Source organism: Aedes albopictus, chromosome 3, assembly GCF_035046485.1.
Source record: "Aedes albopictus strain Foshan chromosome 3, AalbF5, whole genome shotgun sequence".
NCBI classification, from domain to species: domain Eukaryota; kingdom Metazoa; phylum Arthropoda; class Insecta; order Diptera; family Culicidae; genus Aedes; species Aedes albopictus.
In genome coordinates, this window is record NC_085138.1 from 283,554,737 (window position 1) to 283,579,944 (window position 25,208).

The 25,208-nt window shown below is 38.0% G+C and overlaps 2 protein-coding genes across 2 annotated transcripts in view; one reads left to right on the plus strand and one right to left on the minus strand.

The window, feature by feature from the left end:
• Positions 1-11,371, minus strand: part of LOC109418842 (clustered mitochondria protein homolog) — a 41,274-nt gene extending 29,903 nt beyond the window's left edge. The window contains exon 1 of the mRNA XM_029857057.2: positions 10,602-11,371. Within this exon, the coding sequence (XP_029712917.2) occupies positions 10,602-10,698 (97 nt within the window). The 5' untranslated portion in view covers positions 10,699-11,371. The remainder of the gene's footprint in view (positions 1-10,601) is intronic.
• Positions 11,372-16,248: 4,877 nt separating this feature from the next.
• LOC109418841 (PRKR-interacting protein 1 homolog) lies at positions 16,249-17,250 on the plus strand. Its single transcript, XM_019693076.3, has 2 exons — positions 16,249-16,519; positions 16,583-17,250. The coding sequence occupies exons 1-2, from the start codon at positions 16,403-16,405 to the stop codon at positions 17,222-17,224; spliced, it is 759 nt and encodes a 252-aa protein (XP_019548621.3). The 5' UTR covers positions 16,249-16,402; the 3' UTR covers positions 17,225-17,250.
• Positions 17,251-25,208: the final 7,958 nt, after the last annotated feature.

Sequence of the window (25,208 nt, forward strand, 5' to 3'; positions counted from 1 at the left end):
GAGCATTTAACTACATATTCGATAATTATGAACAACCAGAAATATTGAGAACTTGACGTCCTTAAGGACAGACTTGTTAGAATCCCAAAATGGCCGCGACAATGGTCGACTTTGGCGCACCTGAGTTTTATTTTAAGCTAATTACAAGTAAGCAAGAACTGAATAATGAAATGCACTATTGTTTAGAGCTTGCTTCTTGAGATTTGTGCGTCTCAAGTTTTGATGTACTGTGGAAGCGGGATTTCGAGACGTTTGTCCTTAAACGCCGCATTTGATTTTTAAATATTGCTTTTGTGAATTAGATTTGAAAGTTCTGTGCATGATTGAACACGACCATCCTATTTTGGTGAAAAATATTTCGCTTATCATTAGGGTGTTTGAATCTGAAATTTGTCTTTAAACTGGAACCAAATGATCGAGTCTAGTGGATAAAAATGCTTCATTCGACGTAGATTCAACGAAGCGAATTATAGCCCACCAAGTAACGAAATAAGTAAATTATGCTAACCAATTTCAAGTCACTATGCGATTCTTTAAATATTAGCATATTATTCCGCTTTTGTCGGGACACTCAAAGTTTTATCGATTTTTTTCTCTGATAAAACATTAATTAATAACATTAATTTTGTGGTAATAATTCTATTATAAATTATAAGAAAACACCCTTGGCCGGGGCCCGTAGCGTAGTGGCTGCATGTTGACTTCATAAGTGGATGGTCATGGGTTCGATCCCAGCCCTGGCACTTGCAATTTTTCGTCAGTTGCTCTTCCCCCCGAGAGCAGCTGACACTTGACCCTTTTCTGACCATATGCTCTTACGGACCTGGAAACGGCTAACGGCAACTCATCATGGACCCCCAATCGGACTGGAGAAGGAACAAGAGCCACACATCAACATCCTCGTGCTCACCATTCTACCCATGGACAGGGTAGAAAAGTGAAACCAGTTCAATATAAAACAATTGGAATAGAATACATTTAGGCGCTACACAAAAATGTAACTGCAGCCGCCAATTGGAATCGCTCACACAGTGCCCTAGTGGACAGAAGAGCTGTATAAAGTAGATTAACCCTTCAACGCGCGCGCTGTTGTGAAAAGTACAACACTACCAAAAAACCTCGCTCGTCGTATGCAGCGCGAGTGCGGTGCAGTTTCGGTTGCTAATGGAACGCGTCCTGAAAGGTTAAGTGATTGAAGAATAAAAAAAATAAAACACCCATCATGACATAAATGACGTATGCGCCACAATAGCTTACAACGCATTTTCGGTCAGCTGTGCATCGCGCAGACGACTATCCGGGAGGTGAAAAGAATCACCTCAGATTAGCTTCATTGGTGTTCTTTTCGAAGTTTCCTCCAGAAACTTCATTCTGGAAATTCCTAGTAGGCTACAAAGATTAATCCAAAAGTACTATCTTGGATTACTTCAGTAACAGCTTTCCAGGCATTCCACTTTGTATGTGTTCTGTGGATTCCTTCAGATTCCTGAATGGATTTCTTCTAAAAATTTCTGCCGAAAATACATTAGAGGTTACTTCAGGAAGTTTGAGATCTGTTAGGAATTACTTATTTTAGGAAACAGAAATTCAGTCTGGAATCTAAAAATTCGATCTAGGGATTTGTTCGTTCTTTTTTGTCTTCTGCTGGGACAAAGCCTGCTCCTCAGCCTGCTTCACTTCATTAACCCCTTCCTCCAATGACCAGTTTGCATGTGTATCGTATGGCAGGCACGAGGATACTTTTTGGTCAAGGAAGTCAAGTTAATTTCGTTTACGAAAATTCTTAGGTCGATCTGGAATCGAACCCGTCACCCTCCACATGATCATGCGGAATGTTCACGCCTTTACATCTGTTGCTAGGGATTTCTCCAGGAACTCTTGAATTATTCTCAGAATATCCCCTGAAGCAATCCCAACAATCCTGAAGTTTTCCTGGAGAATATCCCAGCACAAACTCTTGATGAAATCCTAGAAAACCCTTTGGAGGAATCACAGAAGAAACCCTACTAAGGGCCAGGAACTCTTTTCTCGAAAAAATCTTATCAAATTTCAAAAGATAACCATGCTGTACTCGCGGAACGGAATGCTTTCCAGAAGAAAGGAAACATGTTTTCTTTGTTAAGATATAGAAGTTACGACCCGGGAGGAAGTGTTCTTGAAAGAGTTGATCCTGGCACTGGAACTATAGTACATATTCTGGAACAACATTTGAAAAGGACATACAAGCATTGGTAAACAATGACTTCACACGTCGCTCCTGAGCCCCTATCAGCGTATTCACACAAACTAGGACCGTTTCGGATAACGGTGTTCATTTGCGTGAGCGAGCTGCTGTTATGCCCTACGGAGCGTTTTCGAAAAAAGACACAAGACCTCTTGGGCCCTTTTCAAATGTTGCTCCAGATATGCGTCACTCTTCTGTCCAACGAAAATTCAGAAATATATCGATCTAGGGGCAAGACACTGTGCAAACAAGAGCAACTGAGAGCACTGAGAAATCCGGAGCAACTTTTCAGATAGAAATCATCCAAAAAATTTATTTTCATTCAGCACATTAAACATTTTGCGGTTTGATATTAATGTCTGATAATACTTTAAAGCATAAACAGGAGACAATCTGAGAAAGTGTGAAAAATTCTAAGCAGCACTTTTTGCGATACATTTCTCTTATTACATCTGTCTTGCCCCTAAGTTTCTCTTGTCGGCGTCAGTTAAACAACTGTTTTATGTAAACAGGGATGTGCAACCAAGATGTGTCTTTGTTGGTGGCAGAACGAAGAGCACGTGATGTTTTTGTTTTTTTATCAGTATATCCAGAACCCTTTGTTATCGCCTAGGACTGGTATTTTAGAAAGACCTAATTCCCAAGATTTTTTTTGATGATTAAAAAATCAAACAATAGTATTGGAGATCTAGTTTTTTGTCAAAACTGTTGCCAATCACGAGGAATGCATGATAAAATTTTCGAGCCGATCTTCACAATATTTTTTGTGATAATATGGGGTTTTACCAAAGACGAAACTGGAAACGTAACCCTCCTTGTGCATTAGGATCATTTTTGACCCAAACCGTACTGTTGAGTTCCTTCAACTACACTTCCTTCAAGGCACTGTGCTTCAGGGCAGATCAAAAAACCTTGTTTTCGTTGATCAGCTTGAACTAAAAATATCTTTATTTAATACAGGGCTGTTACAAAAGTATCGATTTGAAAACCGCAAAATCCGCGCCAAGCCATTTGAAATCCGCGCCGAGGTCATCAAATCCGCGCCAGTACTTGATGACTCAAACTTAGGCCAGGCTTTGATGACTCAAACTTATTAAAAGCCAAAATTTTAAGAGAAAATCAATTGATCAATTAATAAGTTGATTTTTAATTACTAATCCATGACTTTGTATAAGCACTTCTACTTCAAACAATAGTTTAAACATGTTGAAAACAGGCTTGTTGTTTTAATTGCAATAATAAATGTTGGATCAATAATTGTTCGATTGCTTATCAATCAGTGCAACTATTTTACGAGAAAAGGCAGCAGTTTGACGAAACTTTCGAAATAATTTATAATCAACCTTATGGGTGAAATCCTGAAATCCCAAAAGATCATTTGAGAATTTCCAAAAACTTTTTGAGAAATTCAAGGATTACTTTTTGCAGAAACAAATGGAGTAATACTAGTGTAATTTTTGATTGAATCACCACTAAGTTTTATTCCTTAGGGTTCTGAACATTAAGCAAGAGATACTTGAAAAAGTATAAATTCATTAGATCATTTATGATAAGAGGTTCTGGTCACAACACACCCTTGGAAATTAGGATTGGATGGATATTTCAGCAAAATGTTCTTATTCTAAGGATTTCGAAAGTCTACATTTTTTCCAGTATTTTGCAAAAAAAACTCTACCAAGGAACCCTTTAATAACTGTACCCCTCACAACGGGTGCTCCGATCGGAAATCATAGTTGTAGCAAAACAAAATGTTTCGCAAATAGTAATAACTAAATCAGGAATTTCGTCAACTTCGTCATTCTGAAACTCATCCATAATGAATCAAGAAATTCTTACATATTTAAAAAATCGCTAGAAATTTCTAATGAATAATATACTATCCAGAGTTTTTAAAGTCTTTTCAATGGAATTATCTAAGTATGTAATCATAAAAAGCTCCAGGGCGTCTTACCTATATCTGTTTTATTTTGATTTCTTACGACACGCACAGTCTACCAAACCAATGATTTTATTTACAAGATTCTGTTAAATTTAACTACAAAATTCAACAAAAAGTTTCTCTAAAACGTCCGGTAAACATCTCTTTGCAAATTCCATAAAAAAGATTTCAGAATCATCAAGAAACAACTATATCAGAAATCTTGCCATTCTATCCAAAATTTTAGCCAAAAATTGATTTCGGTGTTAAGACAGAAATAACTTCAATAGTTTGACTAAGAAATTCAGAAGAGGATCTTCTCAGTTTAACAAATGCGTATAGTGCAGGGTAATTTTAGCACTCCAAGCTAGGGACTATTAACATTGATTTTAATTAAGCACAACATTCCATAACACTAATTTAAAAAACGTTCTTTTTTCTGGTTTCGTTGAGCTACTTGTCTAAATGTTTGATGTAAGTGCATTTGAAAACCATTTCCGCAAAATCCGCGCCGAAATCAGCAAAAACGCGCGAAATCCGCGCGAAACGCAAAAACCGCGAAAAACGCAAAATCCGCGCCATCTGTAACAGCCCTGTAATATGTTTATATTAAAAACTACAATACAATTCACTCACAATTATCAGTGCCGTGACATTCTTAAAAAAATGTTTCAAACCGCTCTACTTCGAATCTGTTTTAATCAACTTATCATTCTATCTACTTAACTCGCTCGTGGAGCCGTGAAAATAGGAATGTTCATGGTGTGGGCTCGGAGTCAGTTTGGCTTTATAATTCCGCAGAACCGTTACCTGTTCTGTGGCTTAGTTGTAGCGTCGGTCTAGCCTCTAGCGAATACGGAGTCGTGGGTTTCGAATCCCACCAGAACGCGATTTTTTTTTTTCACAATTTCATCTCTCAATTTGCCAATTAATCAACATTATGTGTCTACTAATTTTCAAGTTTTTCCTACTACTTAACTCGCTTCAACTAAAAGAACCCTCAAATATATCTTCCTCCTTTACTATACATTCTATACAACTAACTAAGCTAGGCGCATCACGATGGCGTAGTGCATGTTCAGCGAGCCTGATTCGGTCATATTGACCCCAAAATCTCACTTAGGGTTAAGGAGTTTACCCTATATACTCGCTAATAACACAACAATCATAAATGTGACGCAAAAACTGTATTCAGATGTTCGAAAGATTTCATATTTTGCTTTCAGTTCCTGCCAGAAGATTCAAAATTTGTTTACTTTAACCCAAGACATTTGATTTTTAGTAAGTTCATTTTTTTCAATTCTTCAATAGCCCAAAAACTGTTACCGTAAAACGGGGTATCATTGATCAGCGGGTTAACATTGATCGGCTTGGCCGACCTCATAAAATGTTTAATCAAGCAATTTTGATAGAATCAGGTTCTGTTCCCGAAAAGTATTTCATCTTCTTCTTCTTTGTGGCTCACGCTATGTCCAAAGGGAAGTATTATGAAAATTGAATGTACCTCAAATGTTATTCCATAAGATCGTAGGATTGGACCTCTAGTTTCTGAATCTGTGCGGTTTAAAATATTTCATCTTGGGTTTTCGTTTTTTTCGATTTTTTTTATTTTTTCCTATTTTCCCATACAAATGGCGAAAAAGCCATTTTAAGGTTAATTTCATCCCATATAAAAATGTATGGGAAAAAAACCCAAGATGGATTATTTTAAATCGCATATATTCTGGATCTAGAGGTCCAAAAATACGGTTCTAGCGAATAAATTTTGAGGTACATTCACTTTTCATAATATGTACTTCCCTTTGGACATAGCGTGTGGTTCTACGTCCTCACTTGGACTTGGCCCGCCTCGCTTCAAATTAGTGTTCTTTGAGTACTTCCACAGTTATTAATTGAAGGGCTTTCTTTGCCTGCCATTGCATGAATTCGTATACATTGTGAGGCAAGTACAATGATGATACACTATGCCCAGGGAGTCGAGAACATTAATTTCCCGACTGGAACGGGAATCGAACCCGCTATCTCTGGATTGGCGATCCTAAGCCTTAACCACTAGGCTAACAGGATACCCCTCGAATGGTATTTCGTAATCTGCTATTATTTAGCTATCAAATAACATAGAATTCATGAAAATTGATTTTCATAAACATTGAAATAAATCGATTTTTCCTTAACTGTGTTTCGTAACGCAATAAATAAATAATAGATAAATTGTCATTCATGCATGAATACTAGATAGGTACATACAATATTAAGTTCGGAATCACTGTATAAATTTAAATTCAATATGATATCCTAGAGCTGGATTTACTAAACGAATCTTTCATGAAAATGCTCTTTTTCAATAAAAATATGATTTATTCAAAGCTTTCAATACCTTAGGCGGTTACCTACCTTTAGGCGTTATTCGCGGTTTAGAGGATTTCACTTCTAAAATGACTCAAAAAGTACATAATTTATAAGAATTTGGACAACATATTTGAAATCAGAGACCCTAAATTTAGTAAGGAAGGATATTATCAACACAGCCTTGATCACTGACATTGTCAATGTTACCCATAATCAAGCTTGCTATTTGATGAAAACATTCGCGAAATGATGCGATTTGCTTTCGACAACGAATACGTTTTCACCCATCCTCGCTTTATTCAATCAACCTCCCATACGAGTAGCACACGAACGGACTCAACACTGATCAGCATAGTTGACTCTTCCTTTTCGCCGTTGAGCCGTTGCGTTCTAGCCAAGCATCTCTTTTCATCGCTTTCGATGCTTTTCGACAGCTTATCGCGAAGCATCGTTGGCTGGAAGCTTTATTAGTATGGTATCGGTACATGCGAATGTTGCTTCTGTGTGCGTGTCGAGCGTTCGTGCCGTAGCTTCGCAAACCAACCTATTCGATATGGTTCGGCTGTTCGGTCGAGCGTGTGGCGGCACAGTCAGATGTGTGCAAAATCGTTTGTGATTTACATCATGTTCGTTTTGCCACCTCTTTGCTGCTGGTCATCGCTGATCAGTGCACAGTTCAATCGCACGCGATTAATATACAGTTGATGAGTTGTGATGAGCACTAGTGAGGTGATCATTTGCATCATTGCCCATAATCAACAAAATTTAAAATTTAGTTAAAAAGCCTATTTTAACAGGTTTTAAAGCTTCCAAATACTTTTTCAAGTAGCCTCATACAAACTCAGAGGGTCAGTATTTGTTTTAAAAATATAAAACATGTTATGTTTGCTTTAACAAGAGAATTATTCAAGACAGATAAAAAAAAATAATATAGGTTTTTGACTTCAGTTTTTTTTTGTAAACTAGTTTCAGTAGAGTAGCACGATTTGAATAGATAATGTGATGTAAAATCACATGTATTTTTGTCACGGTCATTGAATTTATTTGAAAAAAAAAACAGATTCGGGCCCATGAAAATTTTAAACAAATTTAAAGCTAGATTTTATTTAAATTATCATATATCGAAACTTTTACTTTTTCGATAATCGTTTTCTGTGCTCAACTTATACTGGTGCATCTCTTCGAAATGATTGATAGAAATCACAATCATGTTAAGACTCAGTGTTTAAAAGATCAAATTCATATCTTTTTATACTGATTTAAATAATTTTCTGACATTCACCCATGTGGTTATTTACAAAAAAATCATTTAGTCACAAAGATATGCAAATTTATAAACACAAACAAAAGGAAATGTGTTTATGACATTACTGTAAAGAGAAATCTGTTATACCTAAATATTTAACAAACAGTGTATCGGACAATTATTATTGTTCGTACAGCCAGTTTTTCGTCATATTTTTGTTTTATTCAAATGCTTACAACGTTTTAATTAGGTGACTCAAATCCGCTGAAAATGTAATCCTGAGTTATTTATATACATAATAAGATTATTTGCTGAAATTTTGAGTAAAATCAGATAAAAGTTTTTAAAATTATAGAAGTTTTAGTAAAACTTATAAGACTTTTTAACAAATTTTTATAACATTTCTCAATATGTAGTTGATTAAAAGTTTTCATTTTTTTTCTGCGTCACAGTTTATACCTAAAGCTTTCATGTGCAGCTTCGTTTGTGGTTTTATATACACTACAAAAAATATGAAAAATCTGTATATGTTCAGAGTATTATGTGGAAATTTATCACATTTTTGATCAAAAAAAGTGCTTAGTGTTTTCAACCTCTATTTTTTTGAATATAATATTTTTGTACTGGATATACTATTTTATATTTTTTGTAGTGAACAAATCTGCTGCCACTCGCATAACAGTCACATCTTTGCTGGGTTTCCTATTCATATGGGACTATTTTGCGAGTGGGGTCAGAAATAAAACCTTACAAAATTGCATATTAAATGTTCATGTATTATAATATAACACAACACTATAGTTAAAATATTTCATCAAATATTATTTTAGATAGGGTGTCGGGATGCTTCGTTGGCATAGTCCCCTCGTTCGGCCTATCTCAATGTAAACCAAAAACTCAAACAAACACGCATAACTGGATATCGGAAAAGCTATGCGCCAAACAAATGTAACATTTCGTTTCAATTTCAGCACTTTGGAACATAAAATTGAATGAAAATGTCACTTTGTTTAGCTTTTGTAGACGCCATGATTCTTCGGCTTAGTGGGTAGTCTATACACATGATCATAAATGGCATGATTCTGAAACATTTCGAATTGACTTTTCAATAACTGAACATTTGATGCGACGGTCAAAGACGCTATTTTGAACTTGTGTATTTGTTTTCAACGAATAATAACTATTTTACAAATTGAATGTGGGCCGAATATTGAGGACATTTTTTTCACTATGTACCCAAATCTTGGCCCATCAGTAAAGTGACGTCAAAAACAGCGATAAAAAGACGTCAACAGCATTTCTTACGTAAGAACCAGAAAGAACGAACAGGAAGAAAGATTTTGTGTGCGGTGACTGTAAAAATATAACACAATAATAGGGTTGCGTTGTTATCGTTACTAAATTAAGGAAGAACTTTAGTTAAAGTGATTTATTTATAGTTTTTTGAAAATTTGGCTCCGAAAATATAATTTAAAAGTAAGATTGGTGAACAAACAGAGACAATACTTCAGCAGAAATATTGAAAAAATGAGATAATTAGTGGTTCTAGTGCATGGATAGCAATAGGCTAACGTTGTATCCACTAATAGGCCAATTTTTGTACCATAGACCAACGTTGCATACCATCGCATCGAATCTTTTCAACTTAATTAAGTAAAATCTTGATTATTTACGTAAGTTTACTTCCAATTGGTGAAACATGCATTGCCTAGAGTGTGTAATAGGGTCGACATATTATTTCTAGTGCTATTAATTCATGAGTTATGGTCAAAATTGTCAAGTCGGTTTGCAAATTAGGCCAAGGAATGGTACATATACCCTATAGAGTATTAGATATAGTGTGTTGAAAACTTTTTTGATCTGGCGCAAAATTTTAGTAATGGAACTTCAATAATAGTTTATGATTGGTCAAAATTTCAACGGTTTTGATTGATGTATAAAAAACCTATGAGCATAAAAAATGAATGTAATGTTTCATTTTGACGAATAAATTGATGTACGGACAATTGTTCGATACACGGTATCTATTCAAAGTAATCTGATTTAACATATTTTACAGCTTGATGTGTTTAGAATAAACATTTGGCAACGGCAATATCAGATTGAATGATTCAAGCAGTCCGTGGCAAAAAGCAAGGAATAGGTATGCAAATTCAACTAACAAACCGTAAGACACCGGCCGCCACACATCAACACTACAGTGCAGAGAACATCAATCCGGCAACGCGCTCCATTAAAAGTCTCGGAACTCTCTCCCTGTTCTCTCACATTCGGAATCAGACGAACTGTGAAACGCTCCTTCCATTGTTACTACCTAGACAATTTCCATCACATCCACACTACTAAAAGACTATAAATCAGTCTGCTTCTTTTGCATCAATACGAAAAACCAATTTTAATCCTTGAAGTTTCACTTTTTCGCGAATAGATATTTCAATCGATAATTCAAGTTGAGTCCTTCCGGCACTGCCGGAAGAAATCCGGTACCGGTTTAGTCCAGCAAAACATGCAACCGATCAGCAGACAGGCAAAGATTGAGAGCAAACTGCTCGCATAGCAGCGGTCTTCTTGGTTCGTTGCGCGACAACGACTTACGGGAGGTCATTACGTAACACTGATTATATGACTATCCATCGTGTGGTGCTGCATGTGTTATTCGAAATGTTTTTCTTCCATACCGATTCCAGCCCGCTGGGAAGGACCCACTGTTCTCTCTTCGACCAAGGAGTTAACGGAAGTGGATCTCAATCATCGCGATTATCGATTAGCAATCGGATGCCCACAAGGGTTAAATTTAGAGACTCATGCAAAAATTGTCCAGTCGCTTTTCACCTATGTCTATAGAGGAATGATTGAAATCTTACCTTTTTTCTTCGGCTCCGGATTGCTGGCCGGTCCGGTTTTAGTCACTGCCGGAGCAACAACGGTATCCTTTTCGGTTTTATCTGCTCCCAAAGCCATCCTTTCTACCTTCAGTAAAAATCCTTCACGTTCTAGTCACGTAATTTGCACTCCCGGTTGGTCACACCTTCCAGACACTCATACACTTTTCGGGTGTGAGCTTCGAAGCACCAGGAATTCTTCTTTTCCAACCCACACACAGTATTGCAAACCCAAGCTGGTCCTCCTTGGAATGGAGGATTGCACTACCGTCCGAGTACGTCTTGGAAGAACGGAACCGAATCACTTCTTTCACTACGCGACGGGAGAATCCAACTGCGAGACTTTGAAAACCAGCGCATACGGTACAGACACGGGAGGAAGAACACTATTCTTGTGTAGGAATGAACGTTGTACGGAAGACTCTCTCCTTCGCCAAGACACTACCACTACCAGCAGGCAGGCGGTCGAATACTGTCGCACCGCTAAAGAACGGACGGCTCCCTCTTCAGGTACACAATTTCGCAACCAATCTCTTGAAAGGATAATGCAAAAATGTTTCTCCAACCGCGATAAATTTACAACACTCAAACGAAATCCAACTAATTAGCACTACTTTTGAGGAATCAAAACCGGAAAATTCACACGCGTTTCCCCCAGAGGAAAATTATGCAACATGCGGTTCGGAAAATCACTGGACTGACGACCACGATGTAAACAGAAAACCGACTCGACTCGCGTGTTTTCGAAAAACGTCGTCCCGTCCGCGCGACAGACGTTGTTTGACAGTCGCGTGCAAGAAGGTATGCTTCGTCCAGGGTTGAACTCCACCAATTGGGTTCTTTAGGGGTATCCGGATTATTCTATAATCGGAATCTCCACCCAAAAATTAACCGAAATCCAAAATTTCATAATTTTTGGAGTGCGGGAACTATTTTGAAAATGCATTTAAAGTTTGTATGGGAAAAATGTTTGGTTCGGGTCGAACTATCATTTCATCAATTGAACTCATTCATTCTATCCAAGAAAATTAACTGAAACAAAGCTATTGGAATCTTGATTGGAATCCATAATAAAATCACGTTATATTGTACGTGGATTTGCTAACTGAACACGACGAATCAGAACCGTTATTTTGGAACCGCCTTTCGAACCGTCGTGCGATTGAAGAGCGAGACAGTTAGCAAATAGAATGGAGTTTGGAGAGACAGTTTCCAAATAGAAAAAAAACATAGGATTCTAATGTAACAGTACCATTGAAAACCATGTTCTCACAATATAATTCGATGTTAAAATAACAATAAGAAAACAATACAATCAAATGTTTCTAACAATAGAATCAAATGTAAATGAGCATTTCACATTGAATTGGGTTTTAAAATTTAGAAAAATTCAATGATTTTATATTTTTAAACAAAAGAGCACCTTTTTCTAAGCCTCTATGATTTTTCTCCAGATTTTTAGAACTTTGTTTTGATATTGACCGTCCAGTTCCAAACTGTTCACGACCGTTCGAAACAGTCAGCGTTTCAAACGGTCGGTGAAACAGTCGGTGACAGATTTGACAGCAGAAATGAGTGAGAAAGATTTCGCGCGCAAACGCGTTTTCAAAAACATTCAATTGGTGGAACAAGGACAGCTAGCTAGTCGCTCTGATCAGCTGTTGCCGGCAGCCAAGCCGCCAGCTTTTTGGCGCGGAAGTCGAGGGGGTGTTCAGATGCAATGTTTATCACTCAACAAATTTATGAATATATTTTTTTTCGCAGTAAATGTTTTAAATGTATTAAAGTGAGGTTTAATAAATGCAATTTATATGGTTTCCAGGATAATTGCTAATGTTTGTTATTATGAAGACCTATACGTTTGAAATGATGTGCTTGAACAAATTTGCTGATTAATTATTTTCTGTAGAATACATCGAAAATCCCCTCGATATTCGACGACTGTTCTGAACAGTTTCACAAACAGCCGGGATAATCCAACTTTGAACTGCATACACAATACCTAAAATCAGTTTCAAAAAGATTTATTCAAATTACCTTTTGACAGCTGGGCAACTGCTTGACAGCTCCGCCCAGTACAAAATCCGACTAGGGGTGATTCGATAAATCGCTCCCATACAAACTTCAAATTGATTTTTAAATAAGTTCCCGGGCTCCAAAATTCATGAAAATTTGGATTTCGGCTCAGTTTGGCGTATACAGATTCAGAATATGGAATTATCTCAACACCGCTTAAAAAGCCATACAAGTTTTTTCGCAAAACAGAAGATTCTAATGTAAATGAAATGTTGGTAATACATATACGTGGAATCAAATATACTGTAGTTTTTTTTGTATTTGTATTGTTTTGAACTGTTAAACACTGTAAACACTTTGCAAACGAGAGCAACTCTGAGAAATCCGGAGCATCATTTTCTGATAGAATTCATTAAAAAATGTTCATTTTCATTCAGCACATGCAACACTTTGTGATTTTATGTTAATGTCTGATCACACTTTGGCATAAAAGGGAGAAAATCTAAGAAGGTGTGAGGAATTCTTAGCAACATTTTTAGCGAAGAATTTCTCTCGTACATCTCTCTTGCCCCTAGGTCAAAAGTCAAAATCTCACAGCATGCAGAATCCGGTATCTATTGATTGATGTACCAAGCGTAAAGAAGAAGTTTTGACATCCAAGCGGTGTGCCGTTTACATCCATCGACCAATCAGCGACGAGGATCTCATCAACGGCACACCGCTTGGATGTCAAAACTTCTTCTTCTTTTCGCTTGGTGCATCAATCAATGCTTATTTCAAGTATAACTTTTCAATCCGACGTAACTCGCAAGTGTAAACAAATCCGGGTTTTCAGCTTCATGTATGATTCCTGCATCAACATGTCTAAAGGGTCTAACTCGTTTTGTAAACAAACATTGTTTCTGTCGCTGTAGGGTCTATCTCGATCCACCCACGCATCTGGGGGCCGTTATCAGAAAGATCAATCTTCGCTCTTTCTGATAACGGCCCCCAGATGCGTGGGTGGATCGAGATGAGCCCTACAGCAACAGAAACAATGTTTGTTTACAAAACGAGTTAGACCCTTTAGACATGTTGATGCAGATTCTTTCTACATGATTCAAAAACGTCGCGAGTTGGGTCGCGTCGCGACTTGATTGTGCGACGTCCGGTTTGGTGGCGGCCCGACAATATTGCTTAATTTGTTTAGCTAAGCATATTTTTCGAAACGGCGTATCTAACTATTTTGATGTTTACAACTTTACTGATATATACACCGTTTCAATATATGAGAAAACCAAACGACGTATCTAGCCAAAATCCAAATTAACAGATACACCAAACTGGCACCATACAAAAGCGACGTATCTGGCATGACGTATCTCTAACCAACCCGGTGTGTGTATTTTTGTCAAAATTCATTGTGAAAATTATATGGAATGAGTAGGTTTTGTTTCTTACCTAGTGCGTGCTTTAGGGTTCATTCAAATATTACGTAACGCAATGAGGGGAGGGAGGGGGTTTAGCGCTGTGTTACGCTTTATACAAAATTTCAAAATCTTCCATACAAAAGTTGTTACGTGGGGGAGGGAGGGGGTCTAAAATTGTCATATTTCGCGTTACGTAATATTTGAACGAACCCTTATCCCTGCACGCAAAAAAATGTTGCGGTAGATATTACCATTTCAGGAGGTTGAGTTAACCACAATGCACCAGCGATTTTCAGCAGACTATATGGCGGTCTTAATCCAATAACAACCGCGGTCATTTTTACCATATCTGATTTCCCGCAATTATCGGTTAATTTTACCATGGTTGTGGTATTTTCATTGACTACAATAATAGTAAAACTAACAAAATCTGCATTTACATCATTCATGGTAAAATCAACTACATTCAATGGTCTTTCTTACTTTTTGGTGATATATTATTGCATTTGGAAAATAACATGCTCCAACTGTGAAAATAGGAACCAAATGTTTCCTAACAAGCGTATTTTTGTAGTGACGTACAATCAAATAGCATCATTACCTGGATTGGCACTTGGTTTCTATTTTAACAATTAAAACATCTATTAATTGTTAATGTTGAACGCTAATTTGTATTACATTGGGTGTCTTTATTCACTTAAGTTAACAACTCTACCAAGAGATACATTATGTTTCAGTTCGTTGCGGTTGGATCATTGTTGAGTTCGATTTTTCCGTTTTACAAAAACCAACATATGGAAGGAACAAATCCAGCGCACAATCAATGTATTGTATCTTACAGATATGCAGCGTGACTGAACACCGGAATCCTAGCATTTACGGGAAACCCCGCCAAAGCAAAATCCTTTAGCAGCTCGCGCCCCAGTCTACCGGCTCCTAAAATCGTTCAAATCAATCAAATCTAGTTTATATCACTCTAGCAGAGTAGCTCACCAATCTCAAGTTATCACAAATGTTCGGCAGACATTCCAATGTCTCGGTTGATGCCTTGAAATTCGGCGGACGGAACGGACCGGAACACAGCTATTTTCACTGCTCGCCTTGATCTATAGATATATGTCCTTCCTGAATATATCTATAGATATATGTCCTTCCTGAAATCAGGAATGGTAATATACACTATACCCCAGAGTTAAATTTACTACAATGAAAAAACTATTTTTGTGGTTTCAATTACTATGCATGATTCTGTCATTGGAATTGTTGTTCCCTTTTAACCATGTTCACGGTAAACTCAAGCGTTTTGTACCGGCAATTTTGAGCTGATCATGCTTTGCGTTTGGTTTTACTACAAACATGGTCATTTTGTTTAGAGCTTCAAGTCAAGCGGCGCCATGTTGAAAACTAAATCAAAATTGTTCGGTCGTGAGTTTTATGTTTTGGTTTCGTTAAAACGAAGTGTTCGATTAAAATGGATCAAAAAACCTTCGGAAAAAACAATAAAGTGTGCTGAAATGTCGCAGGTAAGTCTGTTTCATGTGAGTCAAAGCATTTCTAAATTCTTTTCCATATTTTTTTATTTTCAGAAGGTTCACAAGTCACTGGAACCGAGCCGAATGAGAAGAATCGGAAAATAGATAGAGTTGATGGATTGCCGTTCTCGCAAAGCCGGAATTCCATTCAAGCAAGAAGTTCATGTCTGTGGAATTCACAACAATGCTTCGGAATTGTGGTTCTGTACCCAAGCCGCGACTAGATTTGAACACAGTTTTATAGTAACGGTTACCGCAAGATTTTTTTCTGTGTGGTGATGTTAAGCACGGAAAAAGTTATGAAAAGTATTTTTATTTATAAAAAACTATTTTAGGGCTTGTTCACAAATGTCATAACGCTGGAGGGGGTGGGTGGGTGTACTTCATGATGTTACAGCTCGAACAAAAAAAAATTCTTCCCACATAAACAATGTTACGAAGGGGTGGGTGGGTGTCAAAAAAGGCAAATTTTGACGTTATGACATTTGTGAATGAACCCTTAGTGAAAATGGTCGTCAACATTGACCATGAATTTACGCAGATTCGGGCGCAGATTAGTGAAAAAGTTAGATACGTCGATTTGAAGAATAATTATTATGCTTGATTTATCGGATTTATCTGGCACCTGGCAGCCCTGGTGGTCCGTCGGCGTAATACCTTCTTTCAAGACAATTTTGACTTCTAATGTCAATCATTGTTTTGTCAACAAAACAAAACCAGCAAAACGCAGTACAAATTATTTACCCTAAATTTATTTAAATTTAGTAAACTCTGACCCATAAACTAGTCCTCAAAAACGTATATGTTTTATTAACATCTTGGAGCAATGGACATTCGAAACGAGGTAAAAATCACCGACAAAGATTTCGAAAAAAAGAAATTTGTCGTCCGGAACGCTGCTGACGTACAGCGAGCCAAATTGGAAAAGCTGATGAAAAATCCGGTAAGCATTTCAATTATTGCACTAATTTACTCAACATATTCAATACATCTAAACTAATTGCAGGATAAACCGGTCATTATCCCCGAGTCGCCAAGGGAGCGTGACTTCTCCAACGCTATCCCGTCGTTCGTGCGCAATGTGATGGGTTCCAGTGCCGGCGCTGGATCGGGCGAATTTCACGTTTATCGACATCTGCGTCGGAAGGAATATGCCCGCCAGAAACACATCCAGGAAAAAAGTCGTTCCGAACAGTTAGACGACGAGTTCCAGCAGAAGCTGGAGCAAAACAAACAGGATGCGGAGGACAGAACGGCCAAAAAGCGAGCCAAACGCCAGAAGAAAAAGGCCAAGCAGAAGGCTAACCGAGGAAAGAAGCCCCGGAAGGAGGAAGAGTCTGAGAAAAGTGAAAGCGATGAGGAAGATGATGAAGTAGTCGAGGAAAAGGAGGAAGATGATCGGAAAACTCAGGGAAAGGAGGAAGTTAATGAAGAATGTGTAGAACAGAAGAGTAATGAGGCGGTGGAAACCGTTGATGACAACCCGATTGAAGCAAAAAATGATCAGACGACGGAGGGGAAAGATAAGGAATTACCTTATTCTACCCAAGACGATGACGAAAAGAAAGATATCAAGGAGCCACAACGCGCGGAAGATAGTACCGTAAGCGATAAAGGCAATGCTTCTAACTCAGAAGATAGTAAATAAAATAATTAAGATTCTTTAAAAACATCTGCTTAAACAGTACCTTATTTAACCCTTTGGGGACGGATGGATCGTATGTGCCCAGCCGAGAAAATCGACCATCACAAACGTTTTCTAGACTAGCGAGGTTGCATCCAGAGAGGTGAAAATGTAGTCTCAAGCTGATGTTTTTTTTTTGCATTTTCGTTCTCTTCGCCATGAGGGGTACTTTTGAAACCCATGGAACTCAAAGTTGGGCTCAAATGTTCCTCAATCAAGCTGAACCAAGTTTCAGGCAATTTGGCCGGCAGAAACCACTTATGACAAATGACGAAGAGAATAAACCTGCCAATAATACCCAAATTCCTTTTTTTTCGAAAAAAAAATCCTCAAAAGATGTTTGCTAAGTGATTTCAGAAAAAAAAATATCCAGCAAATATGGAGGTAGGTCATAATGAACACCCGGGGTGAAAAGACACCCCTGTAATGCAGAAGGGGAAGAAACAAGCCACTGTTCTATTTGCCAAAAGTACCATTTGTATCCCCTCAAAACAATCAAAATATCGTTAAAATTCAAATGAAACATACGTTTCATATGTTGGATTTTTTATAATTATTGAGCAGCGGCAAATAAGGTATTGCGGTGTTGTGATTATATTATCTGTATGTATACCCAAGTTTTGCAATAAATAATAGTTATTTATGCAACGAGTTGCAAAGTGATGATTTTTACAGCACGAGTCGTAGGTACATTTATCCAACGAGGCTTGCCGAGTTGGATACATATGACGAGCGCTGTAAAATCGAGTTTTGCAACGTGTTGCATACATACAAAAATTTTTGGCAACGACAAAAAAATCACTAGAATATGATCATTTCCATTAGTCTCATCTGCTTCGCGGTGATTCAATGGGAACACGACCACGTGCTCCCTCTACGAGACACAGCATTAGGATCAAGCAAGCCGTACTTTTCTATTATCGTCGCAATTTTGCCAGTGGAAACTTTGGTTGTTGAACAAACAATTGCATTATGATTCATAATGCAACTGAAATGAGTTGCATTATGAACCATAATGCAATTTTTTGGTATAGTGCTTGGTTGTGCAGAAAAGTAGGCCGTTTCGTTAACGAAACGGCAAGTACAAACAAAGAAATTATAGTGTCGCGTTGCATAATAGTTATTCATGCAACAAGTTGCAAAATGATGTTTTTTTCGGCACGAGTCGTACGTTTATCCAACGAGGCTTGCCGAGTTGGATAAATAGGACGAGTGCAGAAAAAATCGAGTTTTGCAACGAGTTGCATACAACATTTTTTGTAATTACGAAAAATACCTATCTAGTATAATATATTGTCACAACACAATCATGTATCAGGAGGAACCACGTGCGAGCATCCATGCTCATCAGTGTAGTTTTTTTATTCGATTAGGTAGGCTATGGTGTAGCATTTTATCGAGCTCCCGTTGTCAAACAGTTGTTTGTTGGCAAAGGCAGAAGTCGCTAAAGTACCTCCACCAGCTTCTCAAAATCAGAATAAAAGTCGTCTAGATTCATATTCCTGCTAGAGAGTGGATGTAGAATCATCAGCTGAATCTACGGATAACACGAAATTCAGTTCAAAGTGTGTGCTGGCAAAAGTGCCGAAAGGTGCTACTTTTCGGCACCTTTAAGAGTGCCGAAAAGTAGTACTTTTCGGCACACTTGCATCAGAAGAGAAAAGTAGGCCTTTTCATGACACTTCAGCCAACTGAAAAGTGAAGTTTTTCAGAACGTAATTACAAAAAATATTTTATGCAATTCAGTATCATAATTTACATTCTATATAACTCATTTTGATATCATAATGGCCATTTTTTCCGAACTGGCTCATTATGCAACTGAAATGAGTTGCATAATGAAAAATAATCGTATAATGTTCATAATGCAACTGATTTGAATTGCATTATGAACATTATGCAACTCAAATGGGTTGCATTATGAAAAAAAATCATTGCATAAAATTTTGTATGGAATTCGTTGCAAAACTCGATTTTTTCAGCACTCTTCGTATTTATCCAACTCGGCAAGCCTCGTTGGATAAATGTACGAGAAGTATGAGAAGTCCCAAAAAAATGACCACGTGGTTTATGGACAGCCCCTTAAGTAATTCGCTTACGGAGATCAATACCACAGATATAATACTCCATCTTAAAAGAGTTTACGTAACATCAAAGTTAATTAACCAGTATGTGGCCGGCAAACTTTTTACTTTTTTCTACGCCGTGTATTTTAAATGGGTGCTGGGTACCCGGATACCCTGCCGGCCACATAAGGGTTAAATTAACTTTAGGCTAAAATAATAACACTCTCTCAAACGCCTAACAGTATGCAATGCACGTACATCCATTCGTAATTGGCAGTGTCCATTTCGTCCCGAATTGACTACAACATTTAAATTGCTATTTTGAGCAGAGTTTAAAATTTTCATTTTCAATGAGTGAAATTCATCGTGAATTTGAAAAATTCTCATCTAAGGGATCAAAATTTCATTCATTTTTCTGTCACTGAGGGATATAACTAGACCGTATAACTCCCGTTTATACTTCCCTCACCCACCTCAAAACTTGTGTATAGTGGTTAAATAGAATACTAATTATCTGCTCTATTTGTCCATTAAGTCGGATTATGCGTCTGTTAACAGAAATTGGACATTTTACGACGTGCGAAAAAATATTCATGACAGAGAATTGAATGAAAAAAGAGAGGCATTCATCTGACATTGAATGTGGCCAATGACCAACAAAAAATGAGAATGTCAATCTTCACTTCACTTCAATCTTCGAATTTTTTACACTCTGATTTTGAGTAAATGCTGGTCAAAAATATAATATTTCATCCATTGCTAAATCTGCGTATACATGTAGATAAGGCAACAATTTACTTGTTTTTATGGTGGACACACTCAAACACTCTTAAACCTCACTTGTTGCTGCTTCGAAATTCTAAGAATTTTACCATATGAAAAACATATTTCATTTACAATGATATTGTGGTTATTTCGGAGGAATATATAAGGTACCTACTTTTGAAAAATAGAACAATGACTAGTTTCTTTACACTTAGGTATGCATTAAAAGTTTAACATTAAGGTCGAAGTTTATTGCAAAACAGGGGTGTCCATTTCACCTCGGGTGTCCATTATGCCCCGATCTCCCTTATAGCATAAAATATGCAGAGGTGTCCATTATGCCCCGACGGGTGTTTCTTACCGTGGGTCCTGAGTGTCTGTGCAAAATTTGAGCACAATCGGTTGCGTCTACACTTTGCGCATTGCAATTGAAATTTGTATGGGAAAACATACCTTTTTGCATGTTCGTCAAAAGTTGAAAAAGTTTTTCTGAACTTTTTAACCGATGATGTAAAATAATAGCCTATACTCAAAGTGTATACACTCAGCCAAATAAGGGGCTGTTCATAAACCACGTAGACCAAATTTTGGCCATCTCAGACTCCCCTCGTAGACTTTTGTCCATACAAAAATTTTGAAATTTGTATGGAGCGTAGACTTTTGCCAGACCCCCCTCCCCCCAAAAAGTCTACGTGGTTTATGAACGGCCCCTAACCTTAAGATTTCCATAAGGCCCAACTTATGAAACGGCCTTAAATAATTCATAATGATTCGGATGAATTTCATAAGGTCGCTCTATGACGTAGAATCGTCTTACAGCTTGGCTTTTATTTATGTTTAGCAAAATGGTATTCTCAAGCGTCGGTAGCCGTGTGGCTAAAACGCAGGCTCGGTGATCCAACGTTCATGAATCGAATCAAGTCTGCATCATTTTAAGATTTTTTTTATTCTTTTCGTAAGTCTTTCTTATGATATTTGTCATAGCAAGCACGATCAATTTTCTTAAGGTATTCTTATGGCATCTATAGGTTTTACTTATAGCAAAAAACGTAAGGTATTTTGATGAATTTCATTAGCTTTTTCGCTGAGTGTAGGATGTTCTGAAAAACTTTGTCGAAGGACACAAAGCGATCCGATGCTTGTAAGCAAAGTTATATTCAAGAAATCACATGCAAATGTTTAAGTTTTAACACGTTTATTTCACAGAGAAAGAGACGTAACACTTAGAACAAATTTGATTGAAAAACATCGTCACGGAAACGTAATCGCCCAATGCTAAATGTACTGTGTTTGGCCGGGCCGCCACTAGATGGCAGTAGTGAGTATACGTCAAACAGAAGCAAAAACGATACCAGCGCCGCGGGTGGTCAATCGACCTACTACTGAAAATTTGAGTTAACCGTTAAATAGGTGGTCGATGGGAAGCGATTAGAGTGTGACGTCTGTTTCTCTGTGGTACAACTATATCAGATGACTTGAAGATCTGATTTATACAGAATGGTTTGCCATTGATTATACATTCAGCTATTCCAATCATTACTGCAAAGCACATCGGCCACATGCCTGAAATCAAAGCTTCCTGGAAGATATAATCCAAGCCCAGGGTAATTGCCCAGAAAACATTTCAAGTACATATACACTCCCGATCAAAAGTTTGGGGTCACCCCCTCAAAAACATGTTAGGCCCATATCTCCGCCAATTTGCGTCCGATTTCAAAACCCTAGGTCTCATTCAAAAGATAATAAGTCAAAGAAACTTTGAACATGATTGAAAAGAAACTTTTTCAAAAATTGTTGTGTGTAAACTTAACCTAAAGTTGCAAAATTTTCTCAAAAATGAATATAAACTTACGGCAGTGTTGCTGGAAATTGGGTCGACCAAATTTTAAGATGAGAGCGGTAATATAACCCATTTTCTATTAGCTTTTAGCTGCTTTTTACTGAATTCAGCTAAAAAAAATCTAGAAAAAAAGTTATTAACCTTCCGTAACTCGCGCGGTTGACTACCTGCGTCAGCACCACGCTAATGCTGAGTACAAAAAGCGAGATTTTTTCAACGTGTTGTACAAAATACAACAGCGCGATCGTCCGAGGGTTAAGTAAATTAACTCTTCATGTCATCGACCAAAAGTTTGGGGTCACCCCTCAATATGATGTATCAGCCAAAAGTTTAGGGTCACTTTCGTAAAACGTGGAAAAGTGATTTGGTGATATCTTCTTCATCTATAGTTCAATTTTAATTCTTTTTGGTTCATTTCAAAGATAATTAATTAAATTTACGTTTGATGTCTTTAACTTAACGTATTTAACGATTTTTGTATATAAAAATGTTATGTAAAGTTAACACATTTCAAAAAATGAGGCAACTTTATGTTAAGTTTTAGTATGTAAATTTCAACAAATATGTGCGGTTCAATGTATATGCAGTAAGTATCATTCATTGTGTTTCAAATAAGCCAAGAAGAATAAAAATTGAATGAAAGATGACAAAGATATCAACAAATCACTTTTCCATGTTTTACGATAGTGACCCCAAACTTTTGGCCGATACATCATATTGAGGGATGACCTCAAACTTTTGGTCGATGACATGGAGAGTTAATTTACTTAATAACTTTTTTTTAGATTTTTTAGCTAAGTTCTGTAAAAAGCAGTTGAAAGCTAATAGAAAATGGGTTATATTACCGCTCTCATCTTAAAATTTGTTCGACTCAATTTCCAGCGACACTGTCGTAAGTTTTTTTTTTATCTGTATCAACGAGATTTTTAGCCCTAGGCTAGTTCATCTCGGGACCCACGCTTTACTTCCCTTCCGAAGGAAGAACTCACATTTTGTGAGTTTGTCGGGAGTGGGATTCAATCCCAGGTCCTCGGCGTGATAGTCAAGTGTTCTAACCATCACACCAGGTCCGCTCCACACTGTCGTAAGTTTATATTAATTTTTTAGAAAATTTGGCAACTTTGGATTAAGTTTACATACATAATTTTTTGAAAAAGTTTCTTTTCAATCATGTTCAAAGTTTCTTTGACTTATTATCTTTTGAATGAGACCTAGGGTTTTGGAATCGGACGCAAATTGGCGAAGATATGGGCAAAAAAAATGACATGTTTTTGAGGGAGTGACCCAAAACTTTTGATCGGGAGTGTATAATAATGGAAATGAAAATATGGCGTTGTCGACGATACCCCTCGTAGTGGCAGAAGAGCGGTGAAACAACTGTCCGTTCCCGCACGGTCGGTGTAAATGATCTCTAATGTCATACCACAGACCTGATCGCTAATTTCTTCTATTTTGTTGAATTCGAGTCTTGGCAGATCTTAAGTTGCTTGTTGTGGGGAAAAGTTGTACGTAGAGGCTAAAATAAGGTATCTATACTTACCAGCAATGTCCGCATAACCTGAAATAGAAAGATAATTAGAAGTTACTTACCTTGCATATTAAATGTAGATCTGGCCAGTTGATCGGACAATCTAACTGAAATCCGGTGATTTGAGATCCTGTGAAATTTAGAAGAACACTGACAATGTAAGACACATTTGAGTACTACTTACCTTGTATTGCAATTAATTTTCCTACAATAAATTCTAGCTTAGTAACTGCTTAGTCAGGCATCCTACAAGACGGTGTTTTAATCAACTTACGGGAACATCCTACTAAGATTGTCATCCTAAGTTGGATGATAGATCGATGCCCGTCGGAGGATCGAACATCGGAGTTCCAGTAGCCTGGAGATAGAAGAACCACGTAGAGCCGTGATCACCATCGCAGATACCTTCATCGTAGCACATCAACCGCAGTGGGCCATACCAACGACGGCCATACCACTAACCGAATGTGACCTCGGAACGGAGAAACAGCTAAGTGCAGTAAATCTAGTGTGTATTTTCCATTCCCTGATACCGGCCACCTATATGGTCGTGAATCACTCTCTTAGTAGATAAGGCACTCGTAGTAAGAGTTAGAGTAAGATTCAGTGGCGCGATGTCGGTTAAAAATGTCAATGTTTCGGCCGCGGGCGGTGAAAAGCAATGTAAGAAGTGCGATCGTGGTGATATTGATGATAATATGGTGTGTTGCGACGTTTGTGAAGCATGGGTGCATTTCCAGTGTGCTGGTGTCACCGATTCCATCGGGGACCCCGATAGAAGTTGGAAATGTAGTGCTTGTCTGGCCGACTGGAATGGTTCCTCGAAGTCTGAGGTATCATTCAACGAATCGTCGGTTAGCAAGAGTAGTCGTGTATCGCAGAGATTGCAGCTAAGCCTGCAGCTTCTGGACGAACAACACAAGCTGAAGAAAAAACGCGCGGAAGAAGAGCTGAAGATCCGTAGACTGGAAGAAGCGGCTAAGCTGAAGGCGATGGACGACGAACAGGAGTACCTGAAGCAGAAGTATGACTTGTTGATGCAGATCGGCGAAGAGAAGGAGTCGTCAAGCAAGAAAAGCGGAGTAAGTGTGAGAAGCAAGCGCGATCAAATGGAGAAGTGGCTGGCTGATAAAGGCTCTTCGGCGGATGGAGTGGGGCAGTCGAGGCGGATGACTACTCAAACGGAAACCGCTGTTCCGCGACCAATTGTGAGTGTAGCGGAAACCGGAGTGAGAACGATGGATGCAATCTCTACGAGGAAGGTGATGGACAACCCTTCAGTTACGCTAAACCAAGGAATGTTGTATGCAGATCCAACCATTCCGGTTCAGGGTGGAAGTGTGACAGCTTTGGCGCAATCGTACGAACTACTAGCGACGACAGCGGTCCCGAGTAGTGGACCCAACTACCCAGTGACGGTTTCTACGGCACCAGCGGCAACCGTATCAACAGGAGGAGCTGTATCTTCATTTACAGGCGCAGTTCCAGCGATTATTACGTCAACAAGCGCGACGGGTCGAACGGGAGCAGTGAGAATCCAGGAGTCTACTGCTTCTGGAATGGCACCATTCTACTCGTATCCAGAGATGAATATGCGGTCTTTGGCAGAAGCAGTGTCGGTGTCAACGAATCCACACGTTTCAGGCGGGATTTGTGGAAATCAACCTCAGTATATGGTTTCAACAACGGGAAATTCTTTATCACGATTGCCCTGTTCCTTTCCATCAAACTCAGCGCAATTATCGGTGG